At 37.3% G+C, this 22,634-nt stretch overlaps 1 protein-coding gene across 2 annotated transcripts in view; it reads right to left on the reverse strand.

The window, feature by feature from the left end:
• Positions 1-22,634, reverse strand: part of ppp1r16b (protein phosphatase 1, regulatory subunit 16B) — a 42,819-nt gene that overhangs the window by 14,802 nt on the left and 5,383 nt on the right. The window contains exons 1-2 of one of the 2 annotated variants that reach the window (XM_051112846.1): positions 17,013-17,110; positions 11,626-12,020 (exon numbers count right to left, since the gene is read on the reverse strand). In XM_051112846.1, coding sequence (XP_050968803.1) covers positions 11,626-11,884 — 259 coding nt within the window. In that variant the 5' untranslated portion in view covers positions 11,885-12,020; positions 17,013-17,110. Of the gene's footprint in view, positions 1-11,625; positions 12,021-17,012; positions 17,111-22,634 lie in introns of those variants that run through there. The other variant, XM_051112844.1, reaches the window with a different exon arrangement.

Below are 22,634 nucleotides of genomic sequence, written 5' to 3' on the forward strand. Positions count from 1 at the left end.
AGGTTTAATAAAGCTGTGAGTCACTGATGCTTCACGTAATGAGAGCGAGACGCTTCACGCTGAGATAAAAGCTCCGGCGCCTGAATCCAGCAGATTCACTACATCAGAGAAACACAGAAATGCTCACGGCTGCTCATCAGCACAGAAATGAACCAAAATGTCTGTAAAACACAACAGGCTGATCACACAGAAACCGGTTTGAAAGTTTAACCAATATGTGTAAACATGACTAACTAGTGACAGAAGAACTTACACTAACTGTCTATCACATCTGATCTTCGTCCTTTCAAAAAAATAAATAAATAAAATAATAATAAATCACATGCCAGTGCCACTACACAGGATTATGGTGAATAACTAGCGAGTCTACAGGTGTGTAGAGATCTTTGCTATAATGGTAAGTTAACTTAAAGGATAAAGCCAAATCTTATTTCATGATATATTTCACAACAACAATTTATACCATGACATAGTCATTGTTTTGTTATTTTACCTTTGTTATTAATAATGCAAGTAACAAACTAAAGGACAACTACAATAAAACAAAGACACAAATGAAACACAGAGGGAAATCTGAAATCTGTTTTATTTTTTCATAAATTCCATTTAAATTCTTCTAGACTCTATTTTAATGGTTACATTAAAAAATATATATATATACACATTTATCAGAAAGCATATCTAATTAATTGAAATCATGAAACTTGCAGAATTTAACAGCAATTTATTAAAAGTTTAACGAAAATGACTGTTTTTAAGGCCCTGTGAAATACATATTATTTTTCTCAAATTCAGTTTTGTTTGTGAAGCTCCATTAATTTCCATTAACTTTCTGGATTCTATTTTAATCGTTACATTACATTTTAATAATCAAAAGCATGTCTAATGAATTTATAAAGGATTATTAGATTTGATAAAGAATTAATTTATTATAGGCTATTTATTACTTTTTTCCCCAGAAATACTGTGCTGTGTATTTACAGTTTTCTGGTAAATATTTTTTTCTGGTAAATATTCCTTAAACATTGTTTTAATAATATTTTTATTAGTAGTAGTAGTTCTATCTTTACATTAAGTTATATATCAATATATTTCTGACTGTCAATTAATACCAAACTTTTATTTTGACGGGTTGCTGTGAAGACCTGTATATGACGATAGTCATAAGAAAAGAAACAGTAAAATGTTCATGAAGTGACTCTAAGAACAGTTCTGGAGATACTGTTCATGTGTTCATGAGCTCATATATTGAGGCGGCAGAGGCAGTGTGTCGTAAACCAAACAGCGTCTGCATCATTCACTAACACAGACACGCAGAAATACGCCTCTTATTAAAACGCATTCTTAAAGTAGCGCTACTAGTAAAATGCAGAGTCGTACTGCTTTTAAAAGCAGGGTATCGTGATACTCTTTAAGTACCGGTATGTCGTGCAGCACTGATTTCAACACATTTTAATTCAAAAAGTCTATAATTCCGTGCAAATGCACTGTTCTTCCTCAGTATTTCCAGCACAGATATCTAAACATTCAGAAACCAAAACACACAGGAAATGCTCAATGACAGAAGATAAGAAGTGAGCGAGTGAAAATGAATGAGTTTAAAACAAGCAAGTATCTGCCAATGGGCTCCGAAAAATAAACATAACTCAAAAGAAAAACAAGTTGATTTTTATGACTCCACTGGCAAATGTTTGTTCTTGTTTTAAGCTTGAACATATTTTATGTTCAGTCATTGTGCATCTCCAGTAAATGCATCTTGATTTACGAACGTTTAGATACGAGCAGTGGAAATGGTTTCTTGCAGAATGCAAGGAATCAACAGAAGCACTTTAACAAACATCAGTGTAAACAACATCCGCATGAGTCTAAACAAGTTTCTGGAGAGCCTCTTCTAACTACTCGTACTAACTACCCACTCAAGTCATCTCTCAAACATCTGCTTTACAGCGTGAAACGCCTCTGCAAACTGTCCGTGTCAGTAAATAAACGGATTAGAGGAATAAACATTCTCCTTTCCTCCGTCACAGACCCGTCCCTGCGTTTCTGGAGCTTCATTCAACATTCATGAAGCGTGTTAGAGCTGTAAAGTGTTCACTTTACCCCCTCACACTCTTTAAGAGCATGCTGGGATCTTCAGACGGACAAGAGAGACGAATCTGTCCTGTGAGCAGCAGAGCTCATCACATCGCTGATGAACGACAGCACACGTGAAGATCTAGTGCACTACAGAGTGACCATCAGACTACTACTGTGTGTCCTATATTCACAACGCCTGCCTCTATCAAATATTTATTCGATGAAAGCGTTAATGAAATATTGACGAAATAAAAGCAGCGGTGATGAGAGACGATGTTCTGAGGAATCACAGAAGAACCGGCTGCGATTGCAGCATCAGCTTCTTCAGGAAACATGAAGAAACACAAAAAAGACAGAAACAACGCAAGCTCAGATCAGATCACAGATGAGTGTAAATAACGCAACTCATCTATTCTTTAATGATGCAGATTCAATTCAGAATTGTCCGAGTTATCATTCTAGTTTTAACACAACCTGCTCCATACAGAGAGAGTTTTTCATCTGAGAGTAATCTTATCTTTAGTTTTAGTGTCCAAAAGCAAAAATAATCAAATCAAATCAAATTTTTTTTAAATATATAATATTATAGAAAATATAGATTAATTGAACAATATAAACTTTTTCTGAAAAGTGCACGTACGCAATTTAAAATTAAAAAGGAGGAGGTCGAACCGGATATATTAGTTCATGATGAAAAACTACAAATTGTCCCAGATTTTAAACATCTTAGATTCTCATTTAACATGTGAAAAACATGTTTGAAAAACAGTCTGAGCAGTGACAACTCAACTTTTAATAGCAGCTTCAAAAATCCTTTTGAATTCATTGATCTTTTCTCATTTTTCTTATTGAATTACATCATGGTCACAAGCAGGAAAATCTACTCTACTCTTAGACCTTTATAAGTAATCAGATTACTATAAAGTAAAATAAAGTATTTATAAGTATTTGACAAGAAACCCAACAGACATCACCATCGTTTAAATATCAATAAGTCTAACTCTAAACTGGAGTCTCATCAAGAGCTGATCGTGCAGCTAAATTTAGAGTTACTGATTTTGGTCGTTCAGCGTTTTGTGTAAAAACTGTTAATCACTGGAATAATTTACCAATTAATATTAGGCAGCGTTCCAGCACAGTTTAAGTTACAATTGAAAATATGGTTAAAGATGAGTCAGAGTATTTCTGTATCTTAAATGGCTACATAACTTCGGTGAGTTGTAAATTTGTATAACTTTTTGTAGTAGTATTTATAGGGAATTTTTGTAGAAATTTGTTTTGATACTCTCCTCCGGAGACAGCAGAGGAAATTAAGCTCTATAGCTAATTCTGGTGCAATTTTTTGACTGTCTCTTGTCCCTGTCAAATAATTAAAAAAAAATTTAAATAAAATAAAAACTTTTTAATTTATAATATTATAGCCAATATAAACCATTTTTTAAATATATAATAGAATAATAATAAAACATTAATAAAACAATATAAAACTTTTTAATATATAATATTATTATCACAGAAATCTCTTTTTTTAAATATATAGAATAATATAAACCTTTTTTTCAGTTTTCAGCAGAATCAAGCCTTTGATATATACAGTACATATGGATGCCATGATCTCAAAGTACTGTAGTGCACTGAAGTGATGCATGATGGTCCTGGTGCACAAACCACGTTCACATGGGAATCACTGCTGCCGTCATAATGAGTGGTTATCATGTGATCTCTGGTGGAGCCCAAACGAGCCATTACTGAAGAATGAAAAACATTTAATCCACATCCCTGATCACACACACACACACAGAAAGAGACACACACAATCACCCACGCACACACACACACACACCCAGAGCAGGCTGGCATGAGGATGTATGGGTGTATACAGTACTGCTGAATAGGCAGCGAGTGGTTTTTCGCTTACTAAACTACAAGCTCATCTGATGTAAACACACACACACACACTCGGATCAGCTACAATTACCAGACTGAAGGAATGGCAATATAATCATCAAGATAGAGTAAAGTGCTCTCTGAAATCTTGTCAGATCTTATTACCTGCTGAAATGTACAAACACACACACACACACACACACAGGCTGCACCCTCAGGTTAACAGGAATTCTCTGTATATGATGATTTCCACCAACCACTCGATACAGTCTAGCATCATGGCGGTGACTTTTACACAGGTTATCATTACTCACTTTATCAGAACAACATCTCTAAATGTAGTTAATTATTCATGAACTGAATATCTTCACGTCTTCTCTGCATGCACAGTTAAAGTGACGGCAGCAGCAGCGTTTCGTGGAGTGCTCTAGACTGCCAAAGAATGTTAATGTGGAGTTCGGATACAAAGACAGTGACATACAGTGAATGAGCACTGACCTGATGAGCACTTAATGAGCGCGCACACACACACACACACACACAGTGTTGGGGAAAGTTACTTCTAAAAGTAAGGCATTACAATACTGTGCTACTCCCTAAAAAAGTAATAATTGCATTACTTATGTATCATCAAGTAATGAATTACTTGCTTCTTGTTTTTAATATAAAAAGCTCTACTTTTAGCAAATGTAAAAACCCTTTCCTACCAAAAATTTAAATGAATAAGCCTCAGGCTGAAGCAAAAATAAATGTATGTATGTACAGAAGAATGTTTAAGTATTGCAGGTTTGCATCATATTCTAAATTTGTATTTCAGTTTTTATTCGTTTTGAAAATCGTTTTTTTGTTTCGTTGTGTTTTTTATTTGTTTGAATGAGTAAATGCATGTTTTAATTTAGTCTAGAGCTACAGTAACATCATCTTTACACAGCGCTTTTAACGCCTCTGCATTTACTCCCGATTTCTCTCAACATGGGGACAGGAGACTTGTCAGACAATAAATAGGAAAACCAGGTAACTGGCGTTACTTATTAGTAAAAGTAACTTGTAAATTAAAAAGCAATGCATTAACTTTACTAGCTACTTGGAAAAAAGTAATCTGATTACATAACTTGCGTCACTTGTAATGCGTTACCTCCAACACTGGTGTGTGGACATAAATGTGTGTTGGTAGTGTGTGAACACAACCACTCTACAATGATAAAAATGCACCCACATTAAACCAAATCAGTCCCACTAGGCACGCCGTTCTGAGTCTCTAAACAATGTGACATCACACTGTTTAGGCCCCGCCCACTGCTGCTGACTGACAGGCCTGCGTTGCTATAGTTTCCACCCTCAGCGAGTCGTCTTTGGTTCCATTTTCTCCATGCTTGAGCAGCTGGTAACATCAACAATGTCTTGTAAGCAATCCCGGTGCTCTGTGTTTGGAAGCAAGACTAAACATAAGAGTTTTCATTCTCTCCCAACGTCTCGGTCACGGAGGATGCAGTGGATTACTTTTATTTTTGAACGTAATGCGCCTCTAAGTCTACCTAAATACGTTTATGTCTGCGCAAATAATTTAACTTCAGACAGCTCTGTGAATGCCGTGTCTTCATTTAGTAAAACACACCAAACAGCTCTTTTTAGACACCCCAAAAAGGACATTTTCCAGATGTTATAATAAATGATCTGTGGGGTATTTTGAGCTGAAACTTCACAGGCACATTCTAGGGACACCCAAGACCAATATTACATCTTGTAAAAAGGGGCATAATAGGTGCCCTTCAATATAAAAAGTTATATTTTTGCCAAACGCAAAAGCTTTTTCACAACAAACATAAAGAAGCAGGATTTATTGATGGAGAACTGGAGACGTCAGCGCTTCCTGTGTGCTAGCGGCTCGTGTGTGAGAACAGACCGTCTGTCAGCGGCTCTCACCGCCAGCGCATTTGCTAGTAAAGTCATACGGCGGGTGGGAGGAAGCTGATCCGTGGAGCTCCAGACAGATGGAGACGGATCCATCAGACCGCTGCTCTGATCCGGATCAGACCCGAACCGGTTTGAACACACAGCGCTCCGACAGAGTCGACTGGCTCATCGTCGTTTGCACCTGTGAGTTACGATTCACAGGAAACCAAAAAAAAAAAAAAACAGGAAAAGAAAAGCAGCATTTTGTGGTTGATGACTGATTTTCTTTGAAAAACCATCTGAGAGATATTTAACAACATGTTTATTCAATAACAGTATGACTGCAGTTCTTCATTCACTCGCTGTGTGTGTGCGTGTGTACGTGCGTGTGTGTGTGAGTTTGTCGACTCAATAAACCACAGATGCGACTGTAGAGTTAAAATGAGCACAGCTTCCTCTTTCTCCATCCATCTATTTCTGGTCAACCTGTTTACCCAGAACTCACTAGTCATTTAAAACAACAACTGATCAGCGTCTATGACATGAACTGAGAAAGGATGTTCAACACCATCCTTCAGACGAACAACGTCATCTGCCAATAAAACAAGACGTGTGTGCATGTAATGCATTGCTGTCAGCAGATTGTGCCATACATTAGAGAAGAAAAAAAACATGATTGCAAATTTTATGTTAAAAATTGCATTGCAGCTGTAAAATCATAATACTAATGCCCTAATTTCTTTGTTTACATATGCAGAAACATCAAGTTTTTATATTCTTGTAAAAACACAAAAAGCCTTTAAAACTTCTGTTCTGTTGGCAACAGGTTTCCAAACGCTTCTCATTGCAAATCTCATAAATTAACTACATGACAACATTATTTTGATTACAGTTGCATTTTTGCATTTAGAAAACACTTTTATCTAAGTTAGAGAGCCAATAATATTCATCATGCACAAACTTATTAGAAAGCTACATTAGTTGTGGATGACTCATTGTTAAAAAATAATAATAATGCCGCAAAATTTTGCACCAGAACATGCAAGAGGACAAAAGAAAACTAAAGCTGCTTGATTCTTATAAACAAACTAAAATCAGCTGCAATCAAGCGACAGACGAGCAAAGTGAACCGCGATGATCGACCAAGCGTGACATGAACTAAATCTGGAGCAAAAACTGATTTCCAGCCTGCCACCCGAAATGTATTCTAAAACAAATAGAAATGCACATCAATAGAGATATAAACAGCGTCCATTAGCAGTGATTCCCACTGGATCTCGTGTGTCTGCAGCTGAAGAAATGCAATCAGGAGCAGCAGCACAATCTAGGAGCCGTTTTAGGCACTTACTGTCACTCGACCGACCACTCGATGACAGATTAAAGGGGAAAATAGACAGGAACTTACAGAAGATGGGTTTTATGATTTCACTGATACAGATAATATGGACAGATTCACTGAATCCAGCCATAAAACAGAATTGACAGCATAATGCTGAACACCAATCGTCTCGGATGAATAAATGAAAAGTAGGACTGTACACTTAATAAAAAGGCAATATGCACTCATGTGTGTGTTTTAAATTAAAGTGCTGCACTGTAAATCTGAAATCCACATGTTTATTAAAACTATTTATGTTTTAGGGAATATCGCAAATTTTCTTGCATGTTTTATTTTGAACAGTAAACCTCTCTTGTGCAGCACTTTGGAACTTCATTTGACTATGTTATAAGATTAATTAAATTAATTAAATGTTCATGCATTATATTACCACCGCTTTGACATGATAAAAAACGTAAAAACACATAATTCAGAAAAATGTAAACAGACAACACAGAATCTCTGATATTATTTTTTTTTGTTAAAATTTTAAAAATTAAAGTTTTATTGGTTTAATTTATTAACACGCTTTTTGATTATTTCAATTTATTAAAACCCTTAAATCAGAATATAGAGAGAATCTGTGGAATCAAGCTTTAGTTTTATCACACGGGTTCAGAAAGATATGAGGTTTTTATGGGAGAACTAGTGCTGGTAGACATCAGCTGATGTAGTTTGACATTATCTGTGATGGACAGAGCTGTGGATCAGACAAAGCAGCAGATTTACACCGACACTGACACAGAAGAACAGCCTCTCATGCACACACACACACACACACACACACACACACACACACACACACACACACGTCTGGTTTATTATCTTTGTGGGGACTCTCCATAGGTGCAATGGTTTGTATACTGTCCACACTTACCCTAACCCTACCCCTAAACCTAACCCTTACAGAAAACTTTCTGCATTTTTACTTTCTCAAAAAAACTCATTCTGTATGATTTATAAGCTTTTGTACCCATGGGGACCTCAATTTAGGTCCCCACGGTGACACTAGTCCCCATGAGTCTGTGTGTATTCAGGTTTAGGTCCCCACAAGGATATAAAAACAAGTCCACACACACACACACACACACACACACACACACACACACAGACAGTAAATGATATGTTGGAGAAACACTGCTGTGCTCCAGGGTGAGTGTTTGTCTGTTTCATTTCTTTCTCATGGCTGTCTACAAAAATAAAGCTACGTCTGATCTCAGTGAGGAATGTTTCATAAGACGACACACACGCCTCGCTCCTATTTATCCACGTATGCAAACAAACTGAACCGAACTCGGAGCACCGGATCAGCTCATCATCAAACACCAATGAATTACAGCTGCAGATGAGACAGGATCTCACACACACACACACACACACACACATTCAGCAGCTCTCGATCAATAGTTCAGGTTTAATTATGCTGATTAACAGATCAATAATAACGTTGCTGGAACAGCATCACTTTGACTTATTACACATTTGTTTGGAAACATCTCAAGATTTCCCTCAGACTGCTGCCGTGAGTGGGTTATTACAGTTTACTACAACTAAAACAACTACTGTTTTAAAAAAATAATAAAATAAGCAATTAACTGAAATTAAATATTAAAAAACTTATTTTTTATTTCAGCTAGTTCTCAAAATGTCTCATTATAATTTAACACACTAAAATAACTAAATTTAGCTTAAAATATCTAAAAAATAATAATAAAAATAAAATAACTAAAACTTACATTTCAATGAATATAAACTATCTAGAGATTTAAAAAATTAAAATAAAAATGAGAAAAACAAAATGACTAAAATAACTAAAACGAAAAATATAAAATAAAAATTTGATTGAACGATACTCAAAAATATCACTGGTCATGTGCCGAAACAAATGCACCTTTATTTACATTTTTCACAGACAGCACGATGGACAGCTGTGATGATGTAACAGCAGCATTTGCATACTGAACGGTGAATGGTTTTCAATCTTGCGTTTATTTGCATAATTAATCCTGATTGGTCTGTTCTTTCTTGCATCCGTTGAATCATCTCTAGGTGTTTTTACACTGACAGAGTCACGTTTCGATTCTTATAGACAGCAGAAAACAGGATGCAGAACTTCACACATCTTCACACACACAAAACCAAAAACTCGTCGTCATCATTATTCTCGTGCTGCTGTCGGTCTGACAGCTGATCCGTTACGCATCCATCAGCAGCTGCTCATTTACCACGGTATCTCTGAGGTCGTGACCCACTTTACCTGCGCTTAATGTGATTAGTAAATATGAGATGACAACAGCCTAACGAGCCTGATTTTATCTCCTCATTACTGAATTACACTGATGTGTGAAACACAGTAACATGAAATTTTGAGGGAAAGTTTGAAGGAATGACTCAGAATTACAAAAATACATCAACCATCAAAACAACCCACAAACGGCTTCTCTTACACGAGCAGAAACGGAGACTACCGAACATCCTCTGAAAACCTCAGTCGTATTAGCAGCTTTGCTTTATCCAGCAAACTAGTGTGAGCAGCTCCGGCTAAACAGACTAAATGTTCAACTAAAGCCGGCGTATGAAGATCTGCCATCTGTCATAACGAATCCAAAACTCTTAATCAATACGTCGCTGAACGGGTTAGTCTGGGCAAAAATAGCTCCATCAAGAAGAGCGTAATCGCCCAGGCCGAGATTACGCCGCAGCGATAATCTGCCGGATTAAAGCGCGAGCAAATCCAGCCTGAACTGCCGTCGCAGCGCATTTCTCTGCATCTTCTCTGAGATCTGCAGGCCGTTTTCATCATTCGGCTGCAGAGCGTCTTTCCCAGGCTTTCAGAACGACGGCAGACGCTCATTTGACCGCCGCTGTCATTTTCCGCTGCTTTCAGCCCCATTATCTCACACTCAGAGCGCCGCTGAAGAACTCGCTCTCCACCACACAGCAATTTCGGCGTTCTGGCGGCCACCGACGCTCGGATCGGTTTCAGTTTTTACACAGCAATCAAGGCGACGGAGCTGTTTTTAACGCCTTGTTAAATGACGTGGGAAAGCAGACTTCACACGACACCGCTGGCAGAGGCATAAACACATTTATAAGGTCACCCGTCGTTCAGACGCTCTCTGTTTCATTAATTATTCTGCAGAAGCAATGCAGTGGTTTATGGATTACAAAGTTGCAAAAGCCAATGCATTTGGTCACAAGGTGCTGTTCTGACTGTAGCATCAAAGTACCATAATATGTTTGCAGATATTTAGGAAGCATGTTAAACTCACATGTTTGTTTCTCTGAAAAACAATGCTGCAGCTACATTGAAATTATTTCTTTCAAGTTCAAAGCAGATTTTTGCTACAATGTGAAAAACCAGATGGTTAATTGTTGCTTTAAACTATTCTTTATAGTCAGAACATGTTTTTATAATTCTTTAAACTTTTTCCAGTCATTTATCTTTAACAAAATAAATAATATCTTAATAGAAAAAAAAATATTTCTTAGTTCTGCATGTTTTAATGTGTAATATTGTTTTAAATCAAGAAACAGGTTTGTGTTGCCTGATAATATTAGTAATGATTTTACATTTTTTGTCTTCTAGAAATACACATTTGATAGTAGCTTGAGTTCAGATGCAGATGAAGATTTATGCTCATTATCAAAATCAGTAAAAAGTGTAGCAACCTCATTTTTATATGGTGAAATGTAATTATTCTGACTGTTTGGGTTTGTAATTAACTATTGCTCTTTTGTAGTATCATGATAAGAACATATTATACACCTCAATACCATGGTAAAAATGTAATAAGGTTTCTAGGTATTTGTATGAAAAACAGTAGTCTAAATACATCTATAAATGCATAAACACTATAGCTTACTGTAACACTGTAATTACATTCCATTACTCCTCCTTCAATACATTTAACACACATCTGCATTAATAATATAATAAAATTTGACAAATATACACACATTTCTGACACAATGCCACTGTGCAGTTAGTGCTACTACAGTAAATCTATGGTAAATGATGGCGATTTGTAGATTAAAAAGCCTTCTGACTGCATCGTTGTTATTTGTGTTCTTCAAGTGCTTCACACTGGATCTCACAGTGCGGTTTAGTGCCTGAGACTCATCAGCGAGTGAACGCTCTCTTTGGTTTCTCCTTTGCCACATAAACATTACATCAAACATTTATCTAACATCATTATCATTTATAGAGGAAGTTTATATAGTGTGATAATTATCATTATCGTTTTGGTCTGTGTGACTCCGCCCACTGCCAGATTACCCAATAGGATTTTGACACCCCAGTAGGCCAGCTGGTAGAAAGACTATGGATTCTCCCCAACCTAAGAAGCTTCGACATCCGACTAAACACGGATAAAGCAACTCGTTCTCACCTTCATCCGGATCGTTCCTCGCCGAGGCCTCGAGCAGGGCGACGCTCGCCGAAAACGAAACCCGCTTGCGGTTCTCCAGCAGGTTCCCGTGGCCGCGGCGTTTGTCGGCCTTGCGCTTCTTGTTCTGCATTTCCTTCTCGTAGACGGCCCATCGCTTGAGCTGCTGCGTGCGGCGCTTCTGCGCGGCCCGAAGGCGTTCCAGACTGGGCACCTTATCCAGCTGCTGCAGCTCCGTCAGCAGCTCCAGGTGATTGGCCATGATGGGCGGCAGGCGGCCGGAGCGGGGAGGAAGCTGGAGCGCGCTGATGATGATGATGGTGGTGGTGATGAAGCAGAGACGGTGAATCTAGCAGGGGCTGCAGCTCCCTGCCAAACCTCCACCCTTCATCCTGAACCTGGAGGACGACACAGATTGAGAATTATGATCTGATCCTGACAAGAACAAACACTCAGATCAGCCAGATGATTTGATGCAAAACAAAGCAGCTTATAAAACAAGATCCGCTGGGTTTAATGTGTGAAACTGTGATAAATCGCAGCATAAAACCAATAGCAGTGCAGAGTTTGTAATATAATGCCACTAGGTAGCTGCAGTTTAAAGTTTACCAGCCATTATTTTATCATCAATATGATTTCCCCTGCTGTTCTTTGCCGTCGGCTTCATGTTTGGAGAGCAGAAGCACATCACAATCAAAAATGTTCTTGTTTTCTGATGTTTCCTCATATGTGATAGAAATATCAATATTTATCCAAACTTATCTGCATGGTGAAAACAACAGCTGAATTAAGATTAAAATTTACTTCTGCTCTATTAAATGCCACGTCTAAATTAAAACATGAACCTGTGTTAAAAGGATGCATGATTTTTAATTAAATACACTAAAATCATTAGTAATGCAATAAAATATATTATTTATAAATATATAAATAACACTTTTTGAAAGAAATGAATACTTTAGTCCATCAAGGACACATTAAATTGATCCAAGGTAAAAACATTCAAATAAATGCTTTTCTTCCGAACTTTCTATTCATCTGTGAATCCTGAAATTATTTTTGTATGACTGTTTCCACAAAAATATTGCGCAGCAACATTGATTATAATCATAAATGTTTGTTGAGCAGCAAATCAGCATATTAGAATGATTTCTGAAGGATCATGTGACACTGAAGACTGGAGTAATGATGCTGAAAATTCAGCTGCGCATCACAGAAATAAATTACAGTTTAACACATATTCACATAGAAAACAGCTATTTGAAATTATAATAATATTTGACAATTTTTACAGTATTTTTGATTAAACAGCCTTGTTGAGAAGAAGGGACAATATATATATAAATATATATGCACATGTATATATTTGTGGTGACTTTCATCATATATAGTGTACAACGGGGCTAAAGGCACCCTGGGGTAGAAGGTGCCTTTGATATTATTTTCCTCATCACCAGATGGCAGAAAAACCTTTCCAAAACATCTACTTTCCAAGATACACGTACAAATTTGGCTGATGCTTGACGTGATCGCGGACAGCAGCGCAAAGTCGATTCTGTGCTTACTTGATCTAATATTTGATGTTTTTAACAATGTTGTACATTTAAGTAGCAAATGAGAACTACTAAACTTGTTGAATATATCTTGAGACAAAGGTCTTCTTAAAGCAGCAGTCTTTAAATAAAAGAATTTGTAAAAGTATGGTATTTGGTGTAAAAAGTGCCCCTGCTGTTGGGACTAAAAGGCAGAATAATTAACATGATAATTAATAGAAGGCTGACTTTTCCATTTGTTGACATGGTTAGATTCAGATGGTAAATATCATTTATTATGTAGGGTGTCCATCTTAGAGACAATCACCATGTTTAGAACGAAACCATCATATTTAAAAACACGCTATTAATAATGGAATATAATTTGTTGTTACTACTATACTACTATATTTAGTTACTATGGGATCTCCTTCAATGCTTTCAGAATCTTTGCATTTTAAAATGATTTTGTTTCTGTATTTTAAAGTATGTTTTATTTTAAAATATTTTAATGACAGTATATTTATTGAACAAAAATCAATTCTTTTATTTATCAAAATAAGCAGAAAATAGTACAAACTTTGAACATTAACTTAGACATTGTGTGTGGGGTAAAAGGCCTCCCTTGCCACCTCTTACATTTAGAAACAAAATGAACAACTTGTATGATTTATTTTCACACAAAATATGTTGCTCCTAAATGTTCAGTACAAACGTATATATATATATATATTTTTCTGCAATCAGACACTAGAAAAGCACATTTTTCCTTAGGGGGTGCCTTTAGCCCCATTGTACCCTTTATATAATGTCTGGAACATGAAAAAACAAACACCTTCCCACAACATCCTGCAACGCACTCAACGCATGGAGCTGTTCGTATGGGGGATGTTGAGATTGCTCTATATAAACGCACCAGCAGAGCCCAATATAGCGCGCGTCTTTCTGTCGTACGTTTGGGGATTTACCACAGTCATTTATCAGGCCGCAGGCGGAGACCTTCTGAGGAACGTGGGCTTTACACATTAGTGAGCAGATGAAGACGCCAGACTCATCTCTGCCACTGAGCAATTTTCCACTGGTGAAGTGGGCAAAACTGCAACACACACACACACAGCTGTCACATCCTGTCACCACCGGACGCCATCGACACACACGCAAACAAGCCTCACCATTTCCTGTGCTTATCGTAGAGACTGATCTCAAACACGCTCATCCTCCAGAGGAGACAGCAGGTGAATCACGCGTGTGCGAGGGCCGCGCTTTCCACTCCGAGCCCACGACACACACGCAACTTCCCCTCGCAGACATCTGAACCCGTCACGCACAGGTGACGCTCCGGACACGAGAGAGACCCTCACTATCTAACAGAATCATTCAGCAGACGCTTTCACACTCTTCATATAAACTCTTTACTGATGTGTTGATGTTTATCTGTGTTAAATTTCTGGCTGGCACTCTCTAGAGACCACAATAAATATCACAGAGCAAACATAAGACTAAAGCTGTGTGATATGAATCTACTATGATTGTTGTTTTGAATGTGTGTGAGCTGATATTAGAGTACGATTCGCAAAAACTCAACTCAATTACACCAGAGAGTCTACGTAAAGGTTCACTATAGTGGTCTTTAGATCATTAAAATATCCTTCCCAATAAGCACAAATGGTTCATTTAAGAACTGATCACTAAAAGTGTCTTTGAGGAAACAAAAATTATTTTTCCTATTCAAAAAAACCTATGTTTAAGAGTGCACTAGCACAGTTTTAATGCCAAAGAAATTTAGTTCAAAGCCAGAGCAAAAGCATCTCTGAGCAGGTCATTATGAAATGAATCAGTGTTTTTGAACAAATCATTTGAATGAATGATTCAATAACCATTTATAAAAACTCATTTGCTTCATCTCTGAATGAATCAGCTGTTTTGAACTAGGCATTTATGATCCTGAACCACAAAACCAGTTATAAGATTCGACTGACCTTGAAATTGAGATTTATACATCATCTGCTTTCCACTGACAATATTTGTCTGACAATATTTAAAAATCTGGAATCTGGGGGTGCAAGAAAATTAAAATATTGAGAAAATCACCTTTAAAGTTGTCCAAATGAATTTCTTAGCAATGCATATTACTAATCAAAAATTAAGTTTTGTTATATTTATGGTAGGAAATTTACAAAATATCTTCTTGGAACATGACCTTTACTTAATATCTGAATAATTTGTGGCATAAAAGAAAAATATAATTTTGGCTCATACAATGTATTTAATGTTGATTAAATGTAAGCTTTTGACAAAATTTTTTACATACATTTAATAATCTTAAAAATAATTTACCCACATAAAGGTAAAAATACCCCTGAAAATCAACCAATTGCTTCTTAAAGGAGAAGTTCACTTTCAAAACAAAGATTCACATATAATGTGCTCACCACCTTCATCCAAGATGTTCATGTCTTTCTTTCTTCAGTCGTAAAGAAATTACACTTCAGGATTTTTGTCCACGATCACAAATGTGGTTGTAAACGATCCCAGCCGAAGAAGAAGGGTGTTATCTAGCGAAACGATCAGTGATTTTCATAAAAATGATACAATTTATATACTTTTTAATGTCAAACGCTTTTTTGTTCCGGTTCATGACAGTTAGTGTATGTGGAAAAACTCCCATCTCATGTTCTCCCTCAACTTCAGAATCGTCCTGTATCACGGTTTTACCTTTTTTGTTAAGGGTGTTTGATCTTGCATGTTCACTTTGCAAACACTGTGTCTGTTCTTCTGCAGCGATGTAGGATGATTTTGAAATGATTTTTGAAGTTGAGGGAGAAAATACAATTGGAGTTTTAGTCAGAATACACAGAGTTCAGGGAGAGAAAGACAAGACGAGTGATTTTTTTAATGAAATTTTTTTATGAAAATAACCGATGGTTTCTCTAGATAAGACCCTTCTTCCTCGACTGGGATCGTTTACAACCGCATTTGTGATCGTTTGAAGCTGCATTTAAACTACATTTTGGAAGTTCAAACTCGGGGCACCATATCAGTCCATTATATGGAGAAAAATCCTGAAATGTTTTCCTCAAAAAACAATTTTTTGACCACTGAAGAAAGAAAGACATGAACATCTTGGATGACAAGGGGGTGAGTACATTATATGTGAATCTTTGTTTTGGAAGTGGACTTCTCCTTTAAAGCTAGGGTAGGTGATTTGGGAGAGTCTAGCAATCGCAAGTTAGTTTTAAAAGCATAAGATCCCACCCTCCCTGCATAATCAGTCTCCAAAGCCACGCCTCCAAAACACACGATCAAACACAGGCCGAGCAGAGGCTAACCGGTGACACGATGATGAGAGACGAATGCAGCGCTGTCAGATTACCTCACATCTCACTCACCACTGAGAAAACATCACAGTACAAAGCACATAACATTACAGTAATAATACTTTCCATTCTCACTCGCTCTAATGTGCTGATGATGCATCATATCTGTGAGAACAGGGTGTGTTGAGACATGCAAATACACATGTTGACAGGCAGAATAAAATTGGATGCACGTTATAAACGAACAAACATATACAAATACATTTAAACCACTTAACTTAGTGACTGCTATCAGGATGTGAAGAGACTTTCAACCAGCGTAACAAAAAACGTTTTTGAACTAAATCACATTCCCTGGCTTTATTGGAAAAATTAATTTATATCACTGCTGTAGAGAATACGATGAATATGAAAATCTGTGAGTCAGCCGTTCACGACAGGCCTAAACCTGTCAAAGCACCAGGATGAAAACACACTCAGATAAATCCCGTCTAATTATCGTTATGAAACAAAATCCCAGAAAATATTGAGACATCATTACCTGTCAAACTCCTATAAATATCAAACTCCTACGAGAGACTGCAACAGAAAGTGTGTGTGCGTGTGTGTGTGTCATCAGTGAGAGTGCAGGTGTGCTGAGAGGACAACAGTATCAAAGACACACACACACACACACACTCTGTGCTGCTGGGTCACACAAACCGCAGCTAAGAACATGCAGTCAGTTTCAACCAGGACAAAAACATCCTGCACAAACAAAGCAGAGAATCAAACACCAATAGCAATGGCCTTGTTTGACCCTGTGACCTCAAGACATCAGCTGATCAGCTGACACTTACTGTACCTGAATAAACCTTAGGTCTTTAGTGTCACAAAATGACCAGAACTATCAACAACATGAGATCATATGCAAATGCAATCCAATCCAATCCTCCCAGCTCAGAATGCCCCGCCCCTTAATTACAAACACCACCCACGACTGACTAACTACAGCAAGTGAAAATCACAGAGATGATAAATAAAGGCTACTAGCTATTTAAACCTCGATATGCCCCACCTCAACATTAAGATCATTACATTACATTGAGAAACGTGAACTGAACGAGGAAAACGGTTCTCATGCCATCGTATTCAATAATCGCACGCTCAGACACGCTCATGAACATCAGCAATCACCAGCATCATCCAGAGACGAAGAAAGATACAGACGCTGAACTAAACCAACAATGAAGAAGAGCTTGACTCAGCAGAGCTCATCTGAGACAGAGAACATCCTAAATGAAAGAGAAGACCGGCCCTTGATTATGGGATTATTCACTGCATTCTGCTGTTTTCTTCACTGCACTAAACATTTACATTTTCTACTTGGATGATGGGGTCTGTTTGGAAAGAATGAATTCTGAGCAATATTCATAATTTATATGCCTTTTGAGAGCATTTTATATGCAAATTACTTCTGCACAAAAAAAGGCCAGAGGAAGACACCAGAAAGCTCTCAAAAAAAGCATTACACATTTTTTAAATCTAAAAAAAAAATAAAAAATAAAACATTTTTAAAAAATATTGTTATTACTATTAAACCATTAAAACAGAACACAAATTTAAAACAGAATTCAGTAAAAAATAAAAAATAAAGCAAAGATTATATGTTATACAATATACTATGTAATAATTTTATTTAAAATGCTAACTTTTAAATACAAAAAAGACAATAAAAAAGGTTGAAAAATATAAACAAAAAAAAGTTAATAAAATAAAAAAAGGGGGGGATTTCATAGGGCCTGGCTAACTTGCACTGACCTCCATGGAACGTTTAATATTTCATATGAATCTCACATCTGAGAGTGATTGCGCAGGTTATGTCGAATCTAATCAACACCCACCAGTGTATTTCATCAGCATAGATGATTCAGATCAGATTAGTCAATCATCTCATTCATGAACCCAAACCAGACGACGTCCACTAACCCTAATCAGCAAACGCACAGAATGATGGGATATCACAAGCGCTTCATATCTCATCAGCATCATCCATCAGACGTGTGTCAGACACCAGTGAATGTCAGCGGTGCTGGGTTAGCGCAGGTTAACTCCGCTGTTAGTGTGTGATGTGTCAACAGCCATGATCAGTTTAGAGGCAGCGGATCCTTTCAAGCTGTTTTCAGCACTTAACAACATTAGAGACGCGCACAAGAGCCGCCAGCGCCCGCTGATCTAATAACAAGAGAAGTAATTACATTACCTGGTACACACACACACACACGTCACATGGAAGGAGTTAATAAAGAAATGTTACATGCTGACCGGGTCGAGCCGCTGTCAGTCAGGAACTCCTGAGGGAAACTGGAGAAGAGCAGAGATAAGACAGACTCCTTCGACGCGCTAATGAAAAGACGTGCATGTCAAACGCCACACGCCAGCATATCCCCACACCTGTTAAACTGTGATGATCTGCACAATACACACCAAAAATGACATCTTTGTCATTTTAGGCTGAATGGAAATACACTATATCCTCCACACCTCTATTTTCTACAAAGTGGGCTCATTTCCAGCCTTTGTTAACGCTCTCGTAAAACTACAGGTACTTGTGTTACAGGCAAAGCATGAAACATACAACAAATAATTTTAGCCTGAATCATTGCAATCACGTTTTATTGCACACCATCATTTGTGCGTCTATCAAAAGTTTAACAAAGACCGTGAGAACGAGGCTTCATGCAAACATTTACAGATGAGAATACTACTCTATTATGTACTGTAAGTCATATTAAACAACCCACGCATCTGACATGAGGCCAAATCGCTTTAATCCAGGAAGGATGCAACGTCATCATGATGTTATTTTTTAAATGCATTAGCAACAAAGTACAACGTACTGATGCAAATGGTCTCATCTCAACAATGTGCCTTACAAATTTACTACACCGCCCAGCCCACGTGTGCCGAACACTACAACAGCACAAACAGGAACTAAAATTAACATCCAAGAGCCAAATGAGTAAAAGAACAGCGCTGGACAAAAACTTTATTAATTCTAATAATGCCAGAGAATGTGATATGGTTTAGTCCAAGTATCAAATTGCAAAGACTGCTTGTGATTATATAAATATGTCATCTGAAGCGAAGGGATTGTTTCACAGTCTGCAGTAAATGCTGCTCAACATGAACCTCTGTGCATCCAAACATCTTCCCTAGTTTGTAACGAGAAGCATTTATGAATCTGTTGGCAGCAAAAGAGAAGCGCTTCAAAAGAGAAGTTTACCTGCGGTTTCCGCTAAAATGAAGCTCTCTGTTTTTTATGAAATACACATACAGTTTAGCACATACAGTTTCTCAGCTGATAAAAGATACAATTTTAATTTTGTTCTAATTTTAATATACATTTCCTCAATGGCAGGTGTGACAAAATACGTTCAGTCTCTCTCATCGCAAATAAATAACACTGGAAATAAATATAACAAAAACTGATTTTGAGGTATAAAAGCCATTTTTGGATGTTCAGTATTTAGTTTTACTTATTTTTGTCTCGTGCCGAGCGCGTCAGATTTCTGCGGGACGCCAGCTGAACAAAACCAGTCAGGATTTAAACTTAGTTTTGACCTCTGACCTCCTCACACATGTGACCCTGAACCACACACACACACACACACACACACACACGTGAGTGATCAGGGTCAGAAAACCACCACAAACCGGTTTACTCTGTAATAATGATCATATATCCTGCTTTATAATGGAACACACCAGTAAACAAACATGAAACACTGATTGGAGAATATAAATAACCATATAAGCAGACAGAGAGTGTGTGTCCCAAATTTATGCACACATATGGAGGAAATCACTGATAGATTAATCTGCATGTGTTTCTGCTGATTCTGTTATTCTGAAGTCAGTCTGATGCACGAGTATTTGTAAAGAATTAAAGATTTCTGCATGTAATGACAGTTTCAGCTTTAAGTCCTCGACAACTAGGACAAGAAATCCAGCCTGAATACATCAACCTTCAAGGACATCAGAGAGAGAGTGCGCGTGTGTGTGTGTGGTGTGATTGTCAGTGTTAGCTCAGGCTGTTTCTGGGTCAGTGTCTCCCCAGTTATCAGCCCAAACCAGGCCAGCTATAGAAAGACACACACAGGAAGTGAGAGAAAGAGCAGCGCTGCAGCAGCAGCAGCAGCAGAAGAGCGGCGGGTCAGCGGTGTGACGCTTTATCTCGTCAGGTTAGAGGTGAGACACGATTACCTGTGACAGGTGAAACAGCCATAACCAATCATTCTAATCATCTATAACGATCCTGCAGAAACACACAGCTGCCGCTTATGGATTCACGCCTGTCAGACTGTAGTAAGAGCCTTTATGAATAATACATATGGACAATTAGATCAATGCTAGCAGTTAAAATATCAGTCATCACATCTGTCTCAGGTACTCACTGAACCAAAAACAAAAGCATAACCGCACAAATGTCATGCAAACTAACGACGCTGCACAGATTTTGTTCATTTATTTAGATTCGTATCATTTGCTTGATGACAGTGATATGAAATGGAAAATTCCTATTCTGTAAAATATTGGGCTGCAAATATTGTAGATTCTAATATTTTATGAATTATTTGTATTATATATATTTATATATATACATATATATATTATAATATAATATTTGTTTTATTTTCAAGTGTTTTTTGAATTTTAAAATGATACATTTGATTTAATTTAATTTATTTAATTTTTTTTTAATTATTAGCCTCTCATCAACTCTTAAATCCCAGTTTGGGAAACCCTGCAATAAATGATTAAAACAGAATGTAGAAAAACTCAAATGGAAAACAGAATTTCAAAAGGCCTTAGTTAGCAAACTGTACAAAAACCAAAACGAAACCACAACCGAGAGGAAAGCGACCGGTGCTCCGGGTCACACCAGCGGCGTTCCTGCATTAAAGCAAATGAATCTCTCAGTCGTTCACAACAGGCTCGAGTCCAGCGGCGCTGCATGGAAAAGCTCTCTGGAACGGGAAAGGCTTGTGTGTTTGTTTTGTCTATTTCAGGCCGTTGTGACCGCAGCTGCACATCACACACACTGAGCTCTGACATCACTGCAGCCGCTCATTTGGGAAAAAAGATTGTGCTTTTATTTTCGAGGTGTGGCCACGCCAAACCCTCCACAGACTGACTATTGTTTGTGCTGCGACACGGCCGTCTGCCACGTACAACACAGCGGCACAGACTCTGACTGAGTGTTTGAATCGATTACAGAACAGAAATAAAACATTAAATACAAACACAAGCTCACAACGTAGACATAAACACACCTTTCAATGACTGATGGCCACGACTGGCACACTCACAGGGCCCTATGATTTCTGCATTGCCAAAAACACAGTACAACACAGAATTCACAGAATTTAAATTATGAATATTGTCTGTGAATATTAAAGCGCAAAACAAAAATGAAGTCTGCATGTTAATAATTATGATAATACAGTGTTTTTATTAATATCACACAATGTTTGTTCACGTTTTAATTTTAACAGTAAACCTGTTGTACAGCACTATTCCAATAAATTACAGGAATTGTTCACATGTAGCATGACCACATTTTAAAGATTAATTAAACTCTTTGATCATAAGTTTTATGCATTCATTTGATTTATCAAAAGCAACTTATGTTGCACTTAAAGTAAACTTCTTATCAGCACTTCCTGGGAATCAAACCTTAGCAGCAACTCTAAACTCCCTAGCAACAACCTTGAACTCCCTAGCAGCACCTTAGCAACAGCCCAACCCTGTGTTGAATTTCAGGGACTGTGTAAAAAAATAAAAAAATAATAATAAAACTATAAAAATCATACAAAACAGAATCCAGAATGCAGAATTAAATAAATAAAACATTTCATAGGCCAATAATATTGTTAAAATTGTAATAAATTATTAAATTGTTAAGTCAATTGATTAGACATTCTGTTTAATTATTTACATTGAACTAAACCATAAAATGGAATCCAGAAGATAAAACAAAGAATAGGGGGATTTCACGAGCTCATCAACACATCTGCACAGGCGCCTCCATCACGCTCCAGCGTTTCCTTATTGCTGGTCAATTCACATTTCCTGCCAACTCATCGGAGGCCATCAGTCGAAGCTTTACGACGATTATGTC

This window comes from Labeo rohita, chromosome 6, assembly GCF_022985175.1.
Source record: "Labeo rohita strain BAU-BD-2019 chromosome 6, IGBB_LRoh.1.0, whole genome shotgun sequence".
NCBI classification, from domain to species: Eukaryota; Metazoa; Chordata; class Actinopteri; order Cypriniformes; family Cyprinidae; genus Labeo; species Labeo rohita.